Genomic DNA, 16,657 nt, shown 5'->3' with positions numbered 1-16,657 from the left:
TGAAAATAACAGAGAGGTAATGGCTCAGTATTTTGTCTATTAGCACAGCATTCATTACATGGTAACAAAATTCAAAAGGCCAATTTTCCTCTTCGTTTCCTCAAACCTGAAAGGAAACAAGTCTCCACTACAACAACGCCATCTCTCCCTGTTGGAAGTCTCTGTAACTGTACAACAACACTCTCAACATCCAAAAGTTTTTCCTTCAACAATCGAAACTATGATTACGTTGAGAACTTGAGTATTCGATAATGGAAGTTTGGTAACAATCATGTCATCAACTCATTGAATTACCATCCCTAACTTCAAGAATCATTATCCACCGGCCCACGCACGCTGCCTGCTGTTCCAAGTCAAGCCCTTGGTGCTCATTGGTCACCACGAGACCATTTTTAAACATTTGCAGCTGAGCAGCTCCGTTTACATGATTAGAAAGAAGTGTGAGTTTTGACAAATCTTTGTGGGTTTCAAACACAAACGTTTAAAAATGGGTTTCGAGCTTAAGTAGCTTGCGGGATTTGAGCTAGGAAACTCCTGTTAGTCATAGTTAGAGGGTCTGCAAATCTGGAGGGTTCTTGCCTGTGTTTCATTCTTTAATTTTGTTAAATTCTGGAGAAAGAAAAGAAAGAAAATTTGCCAGCTAGCTAGCTTATAAACACACTGTTAAGTTCAATAATCAGTCAGCTATTGTGATTAATATTCAACTGTAAAACCTTTGATTAAGGGACAGTAACCAGATATTGATCATCTTTAATTGTCGCTCAACCAAAAGTACCATAAAAAACAGCCATAAAATGATCTGGTGATGAAAATAAAAGAAGATATTGGAGATAATCTTCATGGAAATTAATTCGATTGGTTATTACAAAAAAGATGGACTTAAGTTTGAGCAAATTTGTGAGGCAACAGGCATGGGGTCATTCATGCCAGTTTGAAATGACAAAGGGTTGGAGTACCATCTAATCCTTTGGACCTGAAGAAAGCCAGGAACTCAGCAATATGAGTTTCCCTGTACATGGGCACATTGTCATCAGACACAAGCTCCTTTATTGCTCCATAAGGTTTAAATTTATTTGCTGTGCTTGGATAGAAAAAGCATGCTACTGATGTTCGGGATCCCTCCTGCCCAACAAGAACCCTATGCTCCACACTCTTGAACTTGTTATTGGTGATCAGCTACATACAATAGCAAGAAAGCAGATTTAAGGTCATGCATTTTCTTATGAACTGTCAAATTATATTTTGGAATGACAAATCTGTTCATTTCTCAGTTATTTTGGGTTTTAAATGGGTTGCTTGTGCTTATACGACAAAGAATTATCGGGTGCGTGCATGTGAATGGAGGTAGGTTCAAGTCTTAATTTGTAGGAAATTAATTGCTCTTTTCAAAATGCTACAGAACCCTATCAAGACTAGTTTTTTTCCCCCTAGCATTTCTGTTCCTTCTAGTTTGCCTCTGGTTGTCTCAAGTGCAAATGTAGCCACGCAAGAAGAAAAAAAGAGTTAAAAAAACAAAGTATTTTACCTGCATGAAGTCCCCAATATTTACTACTAGAGCTCCCTGTAAAGGAGGGACATCGACCCATTGAGTTTGGTTGCGAACTTGGAGGCCACCCGTGTTGTCTTGCAGGAGAACAGTCATTAAAGATGGGTCTCTATGCTTGGTGGCACCCAACGTCAGGTCTGGCTCGGGACAAGCCGGGTAATAGTGGCACACTAACGATTCAGTTTCCATGCATTCTATGCTTGAGAGGTAATCGCTAGGAAGTCCGAGTGCCTCTGATATTAGTTCAGATAGTGTCTTCTTCATTTGGATCATGTGTCTGATGTATTGACTGACTTCTTCTCTGCAAGACAATTTATTTCAATCCCATAGTAAAAGTTTCCTTATAAGAAATGAATTTATAGACAAGACAGTTTCGGGTTATGTTGCACATTTACAGTACCTGAAAGTTTCAGGAAAGAGTTCAGGGTCCAGTTTACCATCTTGGAAATCAAATGCTATTGTATCCCTCCAATTTGCTGGTGCTCTGTTGACAAGGAGATCGCCATTGCAGAAGAACCTCACTGGCTGCTTACGGTCACGTGAATAAAACTCCATCTTCACATCTCGGTGTTGCTCGTGGAATCGTCTCACACCAGCTAACATATCATCCAAGATACTAACAGGAATCCCGTGGTTAACCATTTGAAAGAATCCCCATATTTCTGACGCTTTGCGAATCTCATTGACCACCTCTGATCGTCGGCAACTTTCAAAGTGCTCGAAGTTTATAACTGGAACCTGAAGTCCCAGATGGATACTGTCGGATGATGACTTTTCCACATCCTCCGGTGGGTGGATAAAAAACCTGGGGATTTTTGTTACTCCAGAGTCTACTAGTCCCTTAACACCTGCCTTTGTTTCATCAAATGCCTTCACTGCCTTACCCTTGTCATAGCTGGACTCATCTTGGAGAAAGGAATCTGCAGCTACTGGAATCAGGAGTTCCATGTTTTGAGCAACAATGGGTGGTTATTGGCGAGAGGAACTTGCGTCTAAATAGAGCACTTAGTGGTGGCAATTCAAGAATAAAGAAAATGATGCTCATGCTGAATGGAGGAAATGGTAGAGTGATGCGTTTGTGTAAGCAAGCAAATGTGACAAGAGGCCTACATACCAAGACAACCCTTTTTTGACATTTCTTTTTGAAATCTTATTCTTGAGAAGTAACAACACATGTAGGAAGACACGTCCTTTCCCTCACTGTTTGGCCTCAAAATGCCGATAGCGATGCATCTTTCTTGGGAATATCTGCCCTTGTTAGATCTCTAGTTTTCAACAAAAATAAAGAAGAAATCCCTGCCCAATAATTGAACCTGGGTCAGAGCTAGGATTTTCATGTTAAAGCCAGGATAATGTGCGAAATTACTTAAAACACTCAATACATTCAGCTCATGGGAAACCTATACAAAAAAGAAGGAAGAAATCAGTTGTAGACCTCCCAAAACATGGCTAGCTTGGGAGCAAATTTCTTTGTATAAATCAAAATCTAGGTATGCCCAGCTCCACACCACCTCTCCTAACACCTGAGGGCAACCTCCGATCTCAAGATTAGATTTTAATAAACAAGCCGTGTGCAAAGAATGCGAATAACAAATCCTGTTATCTTCAGCATATTCATGGCATATAACTCAAGTGTTAAGTAACTATTTGGTTTTGTAATAGCTTTTATAGTTTTATAGATTCAAGAACAAAAAAATCTCAATGGGACCTATGTAGATATGTGATAGATGAGGTTTAACCAAATACAATTCCAACCACAAATCCAAATAGGTCTAGGAATCTGTTTGTTTTTATAGTTGAAAAGTATTTTTGTTTTTTTTTTTAAATAATTTTTTTTTGTATTTTTAGACCGTTTTGATATGTTGATATCAAAAATAATATTTTTTTTTTAAAAAAAATATATTATTTTAATACATTTATAAGCAAAAAAACACTTTAAAAAGCTACCACTACCACAATATCAAACGGGCTCAGAGACAAGGTGTTTGGAACAACAATAGAAATTGATTTTCAAAATTTTTTCATAAATACATCAAAATAATTTTTTTATTTTTAAAATTTTATTTTTAACATCAACACATCAAAACGATCTAAAAGTACCCAAAAAAATTAATTTGACACAAAAAATTAAATTTTTTAAAAAACACAGTTAAACTAAACTCTGAAAAACCATTTAAGAAAAGCATAGCAACAGGAAAATGACCTTATGATGAAGCATGGACCACGTTTCACATCTCTTTTTGCAGATTCCAGTTTACAGTACATACCAGATTTACATATCAATTGTCAAGCATATACGTAGCAGCTAGTCATAAAACGCTACCTGAGCACGCGTTTTCCATTGGAGCTAAATTATTGCTGACAAATCTATTAAAAACCAAGCAAAGGATTTCGAAAAGATTTGATGAGCTCTGACAATATATGGATAAAGAACTGGGACAAACATTTTGCCATGTCGAAAATCGTAGCAGCACGATGGTGGCATTCATTCGATGCAAATTATTGGGGGGAGGCTGCTCTAACATACAAGGCATTATTAAAAAGATACTTGAACAAGCAGACAAACAAGGGAGAAGATATGAAGGAAACAGGCAATCCCCTCGTTTGGTTTCTGGAGATTATTGTGCTCAGGGGCCAAAATATCACAGGATCTCCATAGAACATGCACGGCTACACCTGGACAAACTCAGAATAAAAACAACCATTTGAAGGGCAATGTCAACAACAAAACAGGTAAAATGAAAACGAAACAACGGCTTCCTCGCTAACAAAGGGCCAAACTCACAAGCATCAGCATACTAGCCTTCCACAGGACAACAGGGAAAAGAACCAGCCATCTATGAGGAACACAGGAAGGGTACTTTTTCAGCAAATTGACCATTTCTTATCAACCTGACACGGCGACCAATGCATTTCTAAACCAACACCAAGAAAAAAGTCGGGCACAATGAGTGATAATCGCCCAAAATTCCAAAGCCCGAAGAGATCTGAATAGTTAACATGTAGTTTGTAATGGATTTCAGTGTATCAAACTACAGGATATGATTATACTAACAACTGTGACCTTAGAAGTCGATTGCAGTGACACTTATTATACTCAAAACAACTAACCTTTTCCACAGCTATTCTTTCACTATTCAAAAAAATAAAATAGCCCAAGTCAAGCCAAGCCAAGCCAAGTAGTAAAAATAACAATCTTCTTCGGAAGCCACTAAATAAACGCTGGAATAACATTGGAGGAGAAATTCGTGAAAATAAGAAAGTCAAGTCCCATTCATATGGCTCCAACGATATCTTGGTACCACTTTTGTTTATCTCATAGTCCTTTCTTTCACTAAACAGCTGGAGTTATTATCATGTCACACAGGGACCAGTACTATCATGGACCACGGGCTAACACATGCACGTTTGACCTCATCAAACATAGACTGGTCCCATGATCTCCTTCGATATGGTATATAAACACCTCTAAATATCATACTAGGAACAACTTAAAAATGACAAGCATAAAATAACACCTCTAAATATCCCCATGAAATACAAGGGAGAAAAACACCACACAGGTTCTTTTTCTTCTAAAATAAATAGATAAGTACATAATGTTTAATGAACAAAACAACAATAGCTCCTATTAGCTCCTTACTGAAAAAGAGATACCTACCAACTGATAGCCAATTGTTTCTAACCAGTTTTAGTTTTAGGAACCTTCTTCTTGTGCTGTCTCCTGGGAAATGAGTTCTTCATCCCAATGAAAAACAGTAGTGCTCCATAGAGAGCCATATTCTACATAGAAAGAATGAAAAGTAATTTAAAACTGTTAAAACCATGCAGAAAACAAAACAATAGTGACTATCTTACAGAACAGAAACATTGTACAGAATCAGCTAAATCTAACCTGTGTAAATTTGATGAAAAGTTGATTAAACTCTTTCTCCTCACTGTCATAGTTGTAGAAATCATATAGGATTGGAATTGCAATCAGCTGATGTATAATCTGGAACAAGAAAGGACCTCAATATTCACTACAAGAGTATGTGATACACCATTTCTAATAGCTATAACCATAAGAAAACCAAAAAGGTCAAATACACAGCCACCATTTCTAATAGCTATAACCATAAGAAAACCAAAAAGGTCAAATACACAGCATGTTTCTTGTACCAACCAGCAGGTAGGCTCCAAGAGAGCTGCCAATGATAAAAAGGATGCCTCCAATGCCCTTGAGAAATATAGCAGCGCTGACTAAATGTTTGATCTGCATATAAATATATCAATTAAGATTACAAAACAATAAATCAATATACAGATACAAACTGGGAGTGTGGGACATTCTAGTTGCAAGTCAAAATCATTAATCATGGGTGTGTATCTTTGCATGGCTACACAGGTTGCCCGTACAAGTCCTATTCCTCAGGTATCCAGTATATAATGATTTTCCAGTGTGCCAAAATGGACACCCATTGTTCGATAATGCAAAACAGTCGTAAGAATTCAACAGGTCACCATTAATTTAAGCCATTTAATCATTGCCTTCCAATCACTAGATCAGTTTGAGATGTGTGCATGCAAACACACAGGAGGTATGCTAAGAATTTAGTATTAGTTATTTTGACAGCTCTCTTTACAACCTTGATTTTGAACTTGCTTGAAATACCACCAAAATGTTCTAACAAGCAAAGTTTTTGTGTTCTAATAAGCAGGGTTTTGTCATATGGTGTGTTGTTACAGAGAGACTCTGCTTCACCATACAGCATGCTCATGATATTCCACCTTGAAATCCAAGATGCCAACTGACCCATTGCCATAACAAAAGAAAGCTCACAAAAAAGAAGAGAAAAGCAATCATTAAACACTAAACTTCAAGATAAGTCTCAGCCTCTCATTTCGGTTTTTATTTTTCAAAATTTGTTATCTTGCTAATACACCTATTATCTTTCTCTGAAATCTTTCAATGGCATGTGCATATGGGAGATCCTCACTTCAATTTCCGGTACTTGTATGCCGGCGTGAGATTGCACATGACTGGTAAACACACCAAACTTTGGTTTCAGTGCCTTCGCAGCCGGTCCTCCATCAACCCCGAATTCATTGAACCTGAAATCAAGGAAAGATTATAAAAACATATCATCCGAAGAATCCTTTTACCAAAAACAAGAAAATGAGGAACCCATAATTTCACAAACAAAAGATAGTAACTGCTTCAACAGCATCAAATGCTTTGTTATAAATTTTTTTCCCAAACAAAAGGAAGATACAATGCCACATTCAAGGAATCAAAAGCTTAATGCTGGTTCTTCAAATCAATATATCCAAGAAAACTGTAATTAAATTTCTCAATCTTGCATCATAAAAGAAAAGAATAAAATTCTTAACAGAAAACTAATGCCAAGCCAAATAACAAATCTTGTCAATATCCAACTTATGCCGTGTCTCCAAAAAAGTAAGTGGGCTAGCACAAAATGTTGACCCGCACAAGAAAAATAAAAAGACAGGGCAAATGCATAAACTAATTAGCATCGACCCAAAACCTCAATTCTATTCTGGTCATGATTTCAGCAGTGATTTTATTTTTCGATGCATTTACTAATAAATCCAAAGACCACATAACTTTTTCCTTCACTAATAGCACATATTTAGTAAACAAAAAAAAAAGTTATTAATTCAAATAAGTTACATATAAATGCTTCAACTCATTAGTAATTCAAATTAAGTTTCTTAGTTAGCTGCAAACTACTAAAATTACAAAAGAAGTTTAAGAGGTAATGAAAGTGCAGATCTATCTGTTTAGTGTTAGATTTAAAACCTAAGGCTAAACAGATCCAAATCGAATTGATGATGATGATGAGAGGAGTAGAGCAGAAGTTTATCAAGATTGTACAAAAATGGAAAGGAAAAGAGAGTTACTCTTGGTAAGCAGAGAGTATGAAAACAGAGGCAAAGAGGACTCGTCCAAGAAATGAAGTGAAAGCCATTTGGTGCTTTGTTGTCAGGGAGAGGGACAGAGTAAGAGACGCAGTGAATCTCTTTGTCTCTGTTTTTGCTTTGCTTCAGGACAGGCAAAGAGAGACTTGAGGGATTTATTTATTTTTTAGAGAAATAAATAATTAATATATCAAGAAAAATATTAAAAAAATAAAAGGTGATCTTTCATTTTAAGACATGCCATTGGATTTGTTTATATTTACGAGTTAAACGGGTTGTTGTCTCCGAGTTGGATGTGAAGGAAGGGCAAGAAGGAGATTTTGATCTGGAGATTCTTAAGGTTACTTTTTATGCAGGGTAAATTGATACAATAACCCTCGAGATTTTGAAAAATATTGCATAAATTAATCTATTTTGTAACTTAAAATAGATTGGAGTGATTTTAAAATATTGAGAAAATTTTAGATAAAAAAAATAATTCTTAATTTATTAAACATTAAGAGGGTCTATCAAATTTTCAATTTTGAAATTTTCATGTAATGTTTAAATGACTTTAAGAATGTTTTTTAAATAATGAGCATTTTATAAGTTAAATCAATAAATTAAAAATTGATTTTTTAAAAAACAAATTAGATTAAGGTTAGGTTTTAAATAAGAATATAAAACAACCTCTTGATTTAAAATAGTATTTGGTTCATTATTTTTTATTGTAATTGTTTTTTCATAAAAGATTCCTGTTAATTTGAAGTTTTTGTGTTTGAAAGATTTTTTTTAAAAAATGTCATTTTTATTTTTTTTTAATTAGTAAGATACTTTAAATAAATTGTTATTTTATTATTATTATTATTATCATTTTTATTATTATTATTGTATAAATTCGGCCTACTAAATTATTATATTTTGTCATTTATATCTAAGTTGTCATTTATATTCTATACAATAAATCTTTTATTTTCCAAGATAATATTTTAACGCAGAACACTATTTATTATTTTTATAGCATGATTATTCTTATTGTAATATTTATTTAATTGTTGTGATTTACAAGAATTTGTTTATTTTAAAAATTCTAACACTGGTTGGATTCTATTGATTAGGTGAATTTTAATTATGAATCATTACTTATAAAGTATCTAAGTTTTAGCTATTAATCTTTTTTTATATAAATGATTCTAGATCTAAAACTAATATAAATAAAGATGTTTATTTTATTTTGAGATTCACATTCAAATCATTGTTCAAATTTTATAAAACACTATAGAATTTCTTTAAACTTCTTCACAACTTAAATAAGTAAGCTTAAGACTTAAGAACATTAACTTCTATCCCCGTTATACACAACATCAATTGCTATTAGAACAAGTTGGCTTGTTTGATGGACAAAAACGGTCACAACCTATTCCGTGATGCAGGAGTGAAGGCCATCTAGGGCACCGTGAAGGCTTGAAAGACAACACGAAAAACCCTACCACATAAATCTGATCGACATGAGCATACCATAGAAGACTTAACTGAGAAAGTGGATTAACTACGACGGGTTGACGCAAACAAGGATCGTGAAAATAAGAGGGACTTGTTTAGATACTTATCTCGAGACAAGTCTAACACCATATCTATTCTTGAAAAATCCAAGTGTCTATATAAAGGGTGTTGGTGAGGACAAATTTGATAGGGACCGTATAGCTTTATCAGACCGAAATAGACCACCACGATTTAAAAGACAAAAATCAATTAACGTGATTAAAGGTCACTATATGCTAGAATTTTCTAATAACAAAGACAATTTGTGCAAACCTGATGGAGATGATGAAAATGCTGGTAATGATGAAAGTTAAACGTACTTGATTATAAAGATGTTACTAACACCAAAGATTGTTGGATTCACAGTGAAATATATTATTTTATACCCAATGTAATATAAATAATAACATGTTTGATTTTATTATTGATAGTGGTATTTGTAAAAATATAATTGGCAAACATATTTCTAAAACAATAAAATTACAATTAGAAGCAAATCTCAAACCATATAAAATCATATGGATTAAATCTGTAGGAGATATAAGAGTAGCCCATGTATATAAAGTATTTCCATTGAAAAATATAGAGATGAGATGTATTGTGATATAGTATATCTAAATGCATGTAGTTTAATATTCAACAGTTTTTAGTGGTATATGTAGATACTTAGGTAGAGATAATTTGTATAAAGTTAATAAAGATAGTGTGAATTATGCACTTGTATCTTTGAAAATGGAACTCGAATCCAAAGCTTTTAAGGTGAGAGGAGAAGCAACTTGAGGCACCAATTGTTTGAGTTGATAATAAATAGATAAAAAGGTGAAAAAAGTTTCTATTCCCGAATCATACACACTTAGAATTTCGGCTCCAGCAACAAATGTTCTTAATGGGGAATTAATTTTAGTTAATAGAAGAACCTGATTAAGTATTCATATTTATTCACGAAACTAATTACATCAAATAACTTATTTCAAAATTAATTCTATCTTGACTGATAATTGAGGGGGCTGAGAATTTATTTATTTTATCCTAAAATATGTGCATATTCTAATAGAACTAATAAATGACCAAATACTTTTTTAAAGACATGGGTAGCATGCTACAAATCGTAAAAAATGAAACACATTCTTTTTCATTGTTGTAAGCTGAAATAATCAAAATATTTTTTATTTAATATACAATTTAAGCATATAACACTTGACCAGATTTGACTTATAATATTCATTTCATAAATTTTTTAATTTGTAATATTCATATTATCCAGCTACACCCTCACCTCAAATTTCTTCTTTAACAGCGAATAGAATGTGCTTTCTCCATTTCTTTTAACGAAGCTTGAAATTATGACATTAAACCACAAACTTAATTAAGTGGGCGAGAGCAAGTGAAAACCTTCCATGATAGTTATTACGCGGGTAGGTTTCAGCATGTAAATGCAGCATCCTCGCATTTTTCTGGAATGTTACCATCAAGTTCAAAATTCTTGCTTCGTCAGTGTTGATAACCCCGTCCATAGAAGTTAATCAACGTCTAATTCGATTGAAAAACTGGCATCAAGAACAACATCATATCAGAACTAATATTATATAGGCTCGAATATCATATTTCATGTAATCTCCCGCAGACCCAGATAACTAAAGCAACACTGACAAAACTGTTCAGTAAACAATGATGAAAGCACATTGATTTATTTCTGCTGCCTTGAACATTTATGTTATACAGCGGATTTACGGAACAGTCCCTTGCCGAATTACGACGAGCTAAGTAAGCAACGGAACACGCATGATTTTTTCAAAATTGCAATTAAATGACCCAAACATAACATATGGAGTATCAAACCAAATATCCATACAATAAATAGATATTAGATTTTATCAAACTGTAAAAGCCAAATGAAGAGAAGAACAATGAAATTGCCGAGAGAATGATCAGATAGAGCTAATACAATGATGCCATCATTGCGGCAAGATCAAACCAATAGGGAAACAATAATCATCATTTCATTCTCTTAAGAACCTCCTTATAGAATCTAAAATATAAATAAAAAATTAATTGATATAAAGCATAGATGTGGAAGAGAATGATCAGATAGAGCTAATACAAAGTCGACGCCATCATCACGGCAATCAAACCAATAGGGAAACATATCATAATCATCACCTCATTCTCCTCCACCAAATCATACGAAAAATAAATAAAAATAAAGAAATTGCTATTGCATTCCTATTTACTTCATCAAATTGTGATTACAGTGTCAAGAACACTGCTGGAAAGGTTAATTATGTTGTTGAGATGAGAGCAAGGGTGAGAGGGAAAGCGGCGAGAATTTACAATGTGGAAGAGGGTTGTGGATTGAAGCAAACCCTAAACCCTAAAGAGAGTCATTTATAGAGAGAAGAGAGATCAGGGTATGCCAGGCTGTCATTTTAGTCCGTCGATCGAAGGTGAAGCCCACAGCCCATAAGCACTAGAAGACCCACAGTAACTAAGCCCATCTGATTAATTTCTTTAGTGACCATAACACCCTCCTATCTGTATCATAATAGCAAAACCAACCATCTCTCTCTTCAAAAACTGAACACGCTAGCTTCCGTACATCTTCCATGTCTCCTCCAGCTGCTCCCTCACCGCTTGCTTTGTTATATCCAAATCGAGCTTTCGCCGTCACATAGTTAGCAATCTTCAGCTAATAACGTGCTTCGTGTCACAATCAAGCTGCCTATATTATGCCCTGACCGCCTCCGCCGCCGCCGCCGCCGCCAGAATGGCAAACCGATACCTAAAACGCCTCTTCCACAACATGTGTACGTTACAACTGAACCCCGTCTCCCTATTTTTTTCGAATTACTGAAATTTAACAATTTGTTTTTGTCAATTGACAGACTGTAGCAATAATATATTGAAAAGGCAACAAACATGCAGGAAGTTTCTGTATGGTGTTATAAACAGGAGCCAATCAGAAATGTCAAAATCAGAAAAATCAGCTCAAGTATCTTCTCCTTCTTCTTCAAAGACTAATAAAAAATCTGGAGGTGAACTTAGCAACTACAGCTCTGGTGATGACGATTTGAGTGATAATAAGGGGAAAATAGAGCTTGCTTGGCTTACTAAAGCTCTTGAACCTGCTCTCCAGTTATGCAGGTGGGCTCTCTCTACAGGTCTGTTAGTTAATTAGCACTTTAATTTAGATATGATTTTCTGTTGTAATAATAATAGGAATGAAGTTTTTTTTTAAGAAAAAAAAATTGATGTAGATATTGGGAGTTGAGGGTCATTGATTTTTTTTTTTTAATTTTGGTTTTTGTAGGGAATGGGGTTGGAAATAAAATTCCAGCGAGTACCCGATCGGTTTCGGAAATAATTGCTAGCATTCAGCGGAGCAAGATTGCCATTGAGGGTTGGAGTTTGAGTGATCTCACGATAGGATTGTATCTAATTTATCTGCGTCAGGCGTCATTAAATCTTTTTGAGGATGTTAAGGGAGTTGAAGTTTTTTCGGAGTCGATAGTAATTTCTAAAACCTTTGTTGCCGAGGAATCTATTTTGTGTGCTTGATGTTAAACGTATTGTTCTTTCTTGTACTTATGTCAGGCATTTTTTTGTGATATAGGTCCATGATCTTATCTATCATGTTGAGTTAGCAAAAGGTTGTTATAAGGATGGTCCTTCTGGACTTGTAAGGAATAGCATGATCCGTGAAAACAATGTTCTTAAGTTTGTAAAAAATTCTAGTGTGATGAGGCCTGGATATTACATTGCCATTGATCCTAGAAAGAAACTAGTAATTCTTGGAATTCGTGGAACTCATACTGTCTATGACCTTATCACCGATATTGTTTCCTCAAGTGATGGAGAAGTCACATTTGAAGGCTATTCAACCCACTTTGGCACAACTGAAGCTGCTCGTTGGTTTCTTAGTCATGAGATGGGAACCATAAGGAAATGCTTAGAGAAATACGAGGTGGTGAAAAGTTAACTCTTTCCTTACCTTTTCTAGGGGGCAATTTACTGTTACATCAGGTTTCTTTATCTTGTTTTTTTTTTTCCCGTTAAGAAAGCTGTCATGGTGAAACTAATTGATCTACAGGGATTTAGATTAAGGTTGGTGGGACATTCTCTTGGAGCTGCAATAGCTTCTTTGCTAGCAATCATGCTCCGTAAAAAGTCACCTAAGGAACTTGGTTTTAGCCCAGACATTGTTACTGCTGTTGGCTATGCAAGTCCACCCTGTGTCTCCAAAGAACTTGCTGAAAGTTGCTCTGATTTTGTTATAAACGTAGTAATGAAGGTGGGCTGATGCACTTGACTCTCTGTCATTGGTGTTCTTCACACGAAGCCTTTTCCCTTCCTAGAAAAAAGGATAAAGGATCTTTCAGTTTCGTGCTCCTTGATTTTAGTGTTGTCTCTTATTTTCATTTGTTAGTGTTTCTCAATTTCCTCTTTTTGCAGGACGACATCATACCTAGATTAAGTGCAGCTTCTCTGGAAAGACTGAGAAAGGAAATTCTTCAAACTGATTGGTAAGTATGCTTATGCTGACAACATGAAGGGAAAAAATGCAGTAGATACATGCACTCTATGGACTAGCTTAGAGCATCAGTTAGAAGGAATAGAAATCAACTTGACTTATATCATGCAAGTGTGTAGAAAGTGCACATCCATTGCTTAGATTATCAGTTATGGGAGTTGTGAGCTTTCAGAATTCAATTATTTAGGGTTCAAAAATTGGAAATTAAGATTGTTGACATGGGGAACATCTTAGGAATTTTGAATGCATAAGTAAATCCCATCACTACTCTCTTCAGGTTAGATGAAATGATGAATCGTATACATCCCTGTTGTCTGAACTATCTTTGCATTTCTTGTCAATTTTATGATGAAAGAATAGGTGTAATCTTATTGTGGGGATTTTTGGGATGGGTTGGGAAACACGTTTCTAGAATCTACTTTTATGATCTTTCTCATGTATGGATTGTTGATTTGCAGAACTGCACAGAACCTGAATTGGCAGCATATCATTTCGGAAAAAAAAAAATTCCCTTGATTTGTAATTTAGTCTACACCATATGAGAATTTTGACACAACAAAGAGAAGTGAGGGTTGTCAATTATTGGCTATAGTGGGGATCCAAAATTGTTACTAAGTTACATGCATAAGGAATGGGGTCCTTGGGAGGTCAAAGCTTGTCCACTCTGTCAGTTGCATTTCATTTGTTCATCTGTAGTTTCTTTTAATGATCTTCCTAAAATCTGAGCATTAAATGAGTTCATAGGTACCAATTTAGAAGAATATCGCAAGTCTATGAACAAATTGTTTTTAGCAATATTACTTGATTCATGTAGTTTTCTTTTAAGATATTGAAGTTCCTTTCTGGCAACAATTTTGCATCCACTTTATTCTTTGCTTTTTGTACAGGATGAGTGTGGTTGAGAAGGAGGACTGGAAGAGTGTGATAGGTTTGGTCACAAATGCAAAGCAGGTTGTCACTTCTATTCAGGATGTAGCTCAGAAACTTGCTGATTATGCTAAATTTGGTAGCAATAAAAATTCTCCTGGTAAGACCATCCTGCTCCGACCTAATTCTGGACTGTTGGGAAAACCTTTGTATTTTTAAGGTTGGTATCAAATGATCTGGTAACCTTTCTGACACTAGGCAGAGTTTTAGGAGTTCGCCTTGTCTATTTGTTGCAAGCTTGAATTTGGGGAATTTAGCATTTGGTAAAACTTTAAAAGAATGGTATAGAGGCATGTAGATTTCTTTGTGGGCAAAAACCGGGATGCAGATAGACTACCTGGACTTCCAACAAAGCACATTGCCCCACAGTATACAGTCACATCTAGAGGGGGCCCATCACTGCACCTATGTTATGACTGAAGCTCAGAGTTCCTCCATGGAGTTGGGTTCTAACACTTGGCGGTAAGACTTAAACCCAATCACTGAGTGAGGATATTGAAGGCCCGTATCACTGAACCAAGAAGTTGTTGGTGTTTAATAGATTTTTTAGGGTTCAATTTTTTTTTTTTTTTATGGCTGTTTGGCCTGGAAACTGGACACAAGAATTTCTGTCAGCTGTTGGTTAGGTGTTTGGAATGCTCTTTGATTGGTTTATTTGATGCCAAGAGCAGAAAATTATGTTGTTATTGAGGATTGGTAATGATTAAGCAGTGCAGCAATATTTTGGAGTTGAATAAAGCGAGAAAAGAGGGTTTGGAGTCTGCCTGGGTGCTGTGATCATTTGTAGTACCCAGAGTATTAGCTGAATTTGGGAATTTATGTTGCTATTTGACAAAAAATAAGGGTTTTTTAGAGAGGCACATATAGAAGTAAGGGTGGATTTCTTGAGAAGTTGCGACAGTTTCAGAATAATGCAGAAGGTTTTGAAGAAAAGTATGCAGGAGGAGGAAGGTCACATGATAAGAGAAAAGCATGAAACTGCCAAAATCAAGATTAGATGAAAAGACCTTTTAAGTTTCTTTTCCTTGGCATTATCTTCTTATTGTACAAACTAACATTCCATGATAAATTCAAATTCTTCAACAAAGATTTATTTCGAACCAAGATTTCAGAATGATGCCTAGGCTGGTTGATTTTTTTCAGAACTTTGTTTATATTTGGCGTTTTTTTTTTAATCTGTCTCATATGTGTCCCACTGCAGTTGATAGTAGTAGTCTTATGGAACGTAACAATGTTGGAGAAGCCATGTAGAACAGCCTGTCTATTCTTCAGGAGCTCATTTTAATTTTAGAACCCATGTGAAAGAACACATGAATGAGCTCCTCTTGTCATCCCTTTAGCTACAATAATATTTTAATCCATAACAATTGAGATAATTTCATGATCCCATACACTTTATTCTCGCCTCCCTCCCTATAAAGTTGCTGACTTTTGCTTCTCTTTTCGACAGATGGTTCCATCACAAGAGAATCCCTCGCTATCCCTGCAGCCCCTTCAACTTCCAAAGCTACTACAGAGAATGCTGTTATCCCTGAAAAGGAACGAAATGTCAATGCATTGCCGAAGGAGTTGTTTGTTCCTGGGAGCATTTACTATCTAAAGAGGGACATCAACACTGATGCTCACACTATCAGTGGCAGAGGCATGGAGCTTTTCACGCTCTGGAAGAGGCATCCAGGTGAGCATTTCGAGAGGATAGTCCTCCCCGGCAACATCATTTCCGACCACAAATGTGATAGCCATTACTATGCTCTCAGAGATGTGCTTAAAGGTTTGCCTGGTACCAATAATGAAAGCATTTTCAAATAATTAATGTTGCAATAACGTTGTGTAATAAAAAAATTAAATGTTGTCAATCAGAAGTTAATTTTAGATCTGCATAATCATAGAGGCAATTTTGAGAATTTAAAGCTTGTTTTTCTCAAGAGTTGCACCATCGTGGTTCCTTGGTTTATTTCAGTTATGGGCTATTCTCTTGAACATTCATGGACTGACAGGGACTAAATCCATAACTCTTCCAAATAGAACCGGAAACCATTTGCCCATGACAATCCTCTCTGAGCCACCAGATGCCTGTCTGAATCCTGCACTTGTTTTCTCCTGGGAGCAATTATTGCTACAATTTTTTTTTTATTAACGTAGGTATCCGAGCCAGCTTGCGCGTATCTCGATTAATTTTACAGGTCTTAAAGTTAATGATCATGTAAGCCTCT

At 35.5% G+C, this 16,657-nt stretch overlaps 3 protein-coding genes and 2 non-coding genes across 6 annotated transcripts; 1 reads left to right on the top strand and 4 right to left on the bottom strand.

Moving 5' to 3' along the window:
* Positions 1–803: 803 nt before the first annotated feature.
* On the bottom strand, positions 804–3,169 carry LOC7476902 (1-aminocyclopropane-1-carboxylate oxidase homolog 12). Its single transcript, XM_002306800.4, has 3 exons — positions 1,947–3,169; positions 1,526–1,847; positions 804–1,176 (listed from the first exon to the last, which is right to left on the bottom strand). The coding sequence occupies exons 1-3, from the start codon at positions 2,492–2,494 to the stop codon at positions 922–924; spliced, it is 1,125 nt and encodes a 374-aa protein (XP_002306836.1). The 5' UTR covers positions 2,495–3,169; the 3' UTR covers positions 804–921.
* Positions 3,170–4,791: 1,622 nt separating this feature from the next.
* LOC7476901 (uncharacterized) lies at positions 4,792–7,667 on the bottom strand. The gene is made up of 5 exons (XM_002306799.3): positions 7,451–7,667; positions 6,526–6,640; positions 5,712–5,801; positions 5,442–5,540; positions 4,792–5,329 (listed from the first exon to the last, which is right to left on the bottom strand). The coding sequence occupies exons 1-5, from the start codon at positions 7,516–7,518 to the stop codon at positions 5,228–5,230; spliced, it is 474 nt and encodes a 157-aa protein (XP_002306835.1). The 5' UTR covers positions 7,519–7,667; the 3' UTR covers positions 4,792–5,227.
* Positions 7,668–10,911: 3,244 nt separating this feature from the next.
* Positions 10,912–10,995, bottom strand: LOC112327678 (small nucleolar RNA Z102/R77). The gene has a single exon (XR_002982102.1). It is a non-coding gene; the product is annotated as a small nucleolar RNA Z102/R77 (small nucleolar RNA).
* A 72-nt stretch (positions 10,996–11,067) lies between these two features.
* On the bottom strand, positions 11,068–11,156 carry LOC112327680 (small nucleolar RNA Z102/R77). Its single transcript, XR_002982104.1, has one exon. It is a non-coding gene; the product is annotated as a small nucleolar RNA Z102/R77 (small nucleolar RNA).
* Positions 11,157–11,538: 382 nt separating this feature from the next.
* On the top strand, positions 11,539–16,354 carry LOC7476900 (uncharacterized). Of its 2 annotated transcripts, XM_002307602.4 has the most exons (8): positions 11,541–11,793; positions 11,872–12,147; positions 12,297–12,496; positions 12,600–12,950; positions 13,077–13,277; positions 13,439–13,509; positions 14,405–14,544; positions 15,895–16,354. In XM_002307602.4, exons 1-8 carry the CDS (start codon positions 11,754–11,756, stop codon positions 16,251–16,253), a joined length of 1,638 nt encoding a protein of 545 aa, XP_002307638.4. In that variant the 5' UTR covers positions 11,541–11,753; the 3' UTR covers positions 16,254–16,354. The 2 variants fall into 2 exon arrangements, with proteins under 2 accessions (XP_024457851.2, XP_002307638.4); XM_024602083.2 differs by lacking the exon at positions 13,077–13,277 and having other exon boundaries at positions 11,539–11,793.
* Positions 16,355–16,657: the final 303 nt, after the last annotated feature.

This window comes from Populus trichocarpa, chromosome 5 (genome assembly GCF_000002775.5).
Source record: "Populus trichocarpa isolate Nisqually-1 chromosome 5, P.trichocarpa_v4.1, whole genome shotgun sequence".
NCBI classification, from domain to species: Eukaryota; Viridiplantae; Streptophyta; class Magnoliopsida; order Malpighiales; family Salicaceae; genus Populus; species Populus trichocarpa.
The sequence above is the reverse complement of the archived record's forward strand: the minus strand, read 5'-3'. Positions and strand labels throughout refer to the sequence as shown.

Coding starts and splice junctions, on each gene's coding strand:
- LOC7476902 (XM_002306800.4), bottom strand. CDS start 2,494: ATGGAACTCCTGATTCCAGTAGCTGCAGATTCCTTTCTCCAAGATGAG. Junction 1,848..1,946: donor CTCTTTCCTGAAACTTTCAG/GTACTGTAAATG, acceptor ATTGTCTTGCAG/AGAAGAAGTCAGTCAATACA. Junction 1,177..1,525: donor ATATTGGGGACTTCATGCAG/GTAAAATACTTT, acceptor TATTGTATGTAG/CTGATCACCAATAACAAGTT.
- LOC7476901 (XM_002306799.3), bottom strand. CDS start 7,518: ATGGCTTTCACTTCATTTCTTGGACGAGTCCTCTTTGCCTCTGTTTTC. Junction 6,641..7,450: donor ATACTCTCTGCTTACCAAGA/GTAACTCTCTTT, acceptor CCTTGATTTCAG/GTTCAATGAATTCGGGGTTG. Junction 5,802..6,525: donor TACAAGTACCGGAAATTGAA/GTGAGGATCTCC, acceptor ATTTATATGCAG/ATCAAACATTTAGTCAGCGC.
- LOC7476900 (XM_002307602.4), top strand. CDS start 11,754: ATGGCAAACCGATACCTAAAACGCCTCTTCCACAACATGT. Junction 12,148..12,296: donor CAGGTGGGCTCTCTCTACAG/GTCTGTTAGTTA, acceptor TGGTTTTTGTAG/GGAATGGGGTTGGAAATAAA. Junction 12,951..13,076: donor AATGCTTAGAGAAATACGAG/GTGGTGAAAAGT, acceptor ATTGATCTACAG/GGATTTAGATTAAGGTTGGT.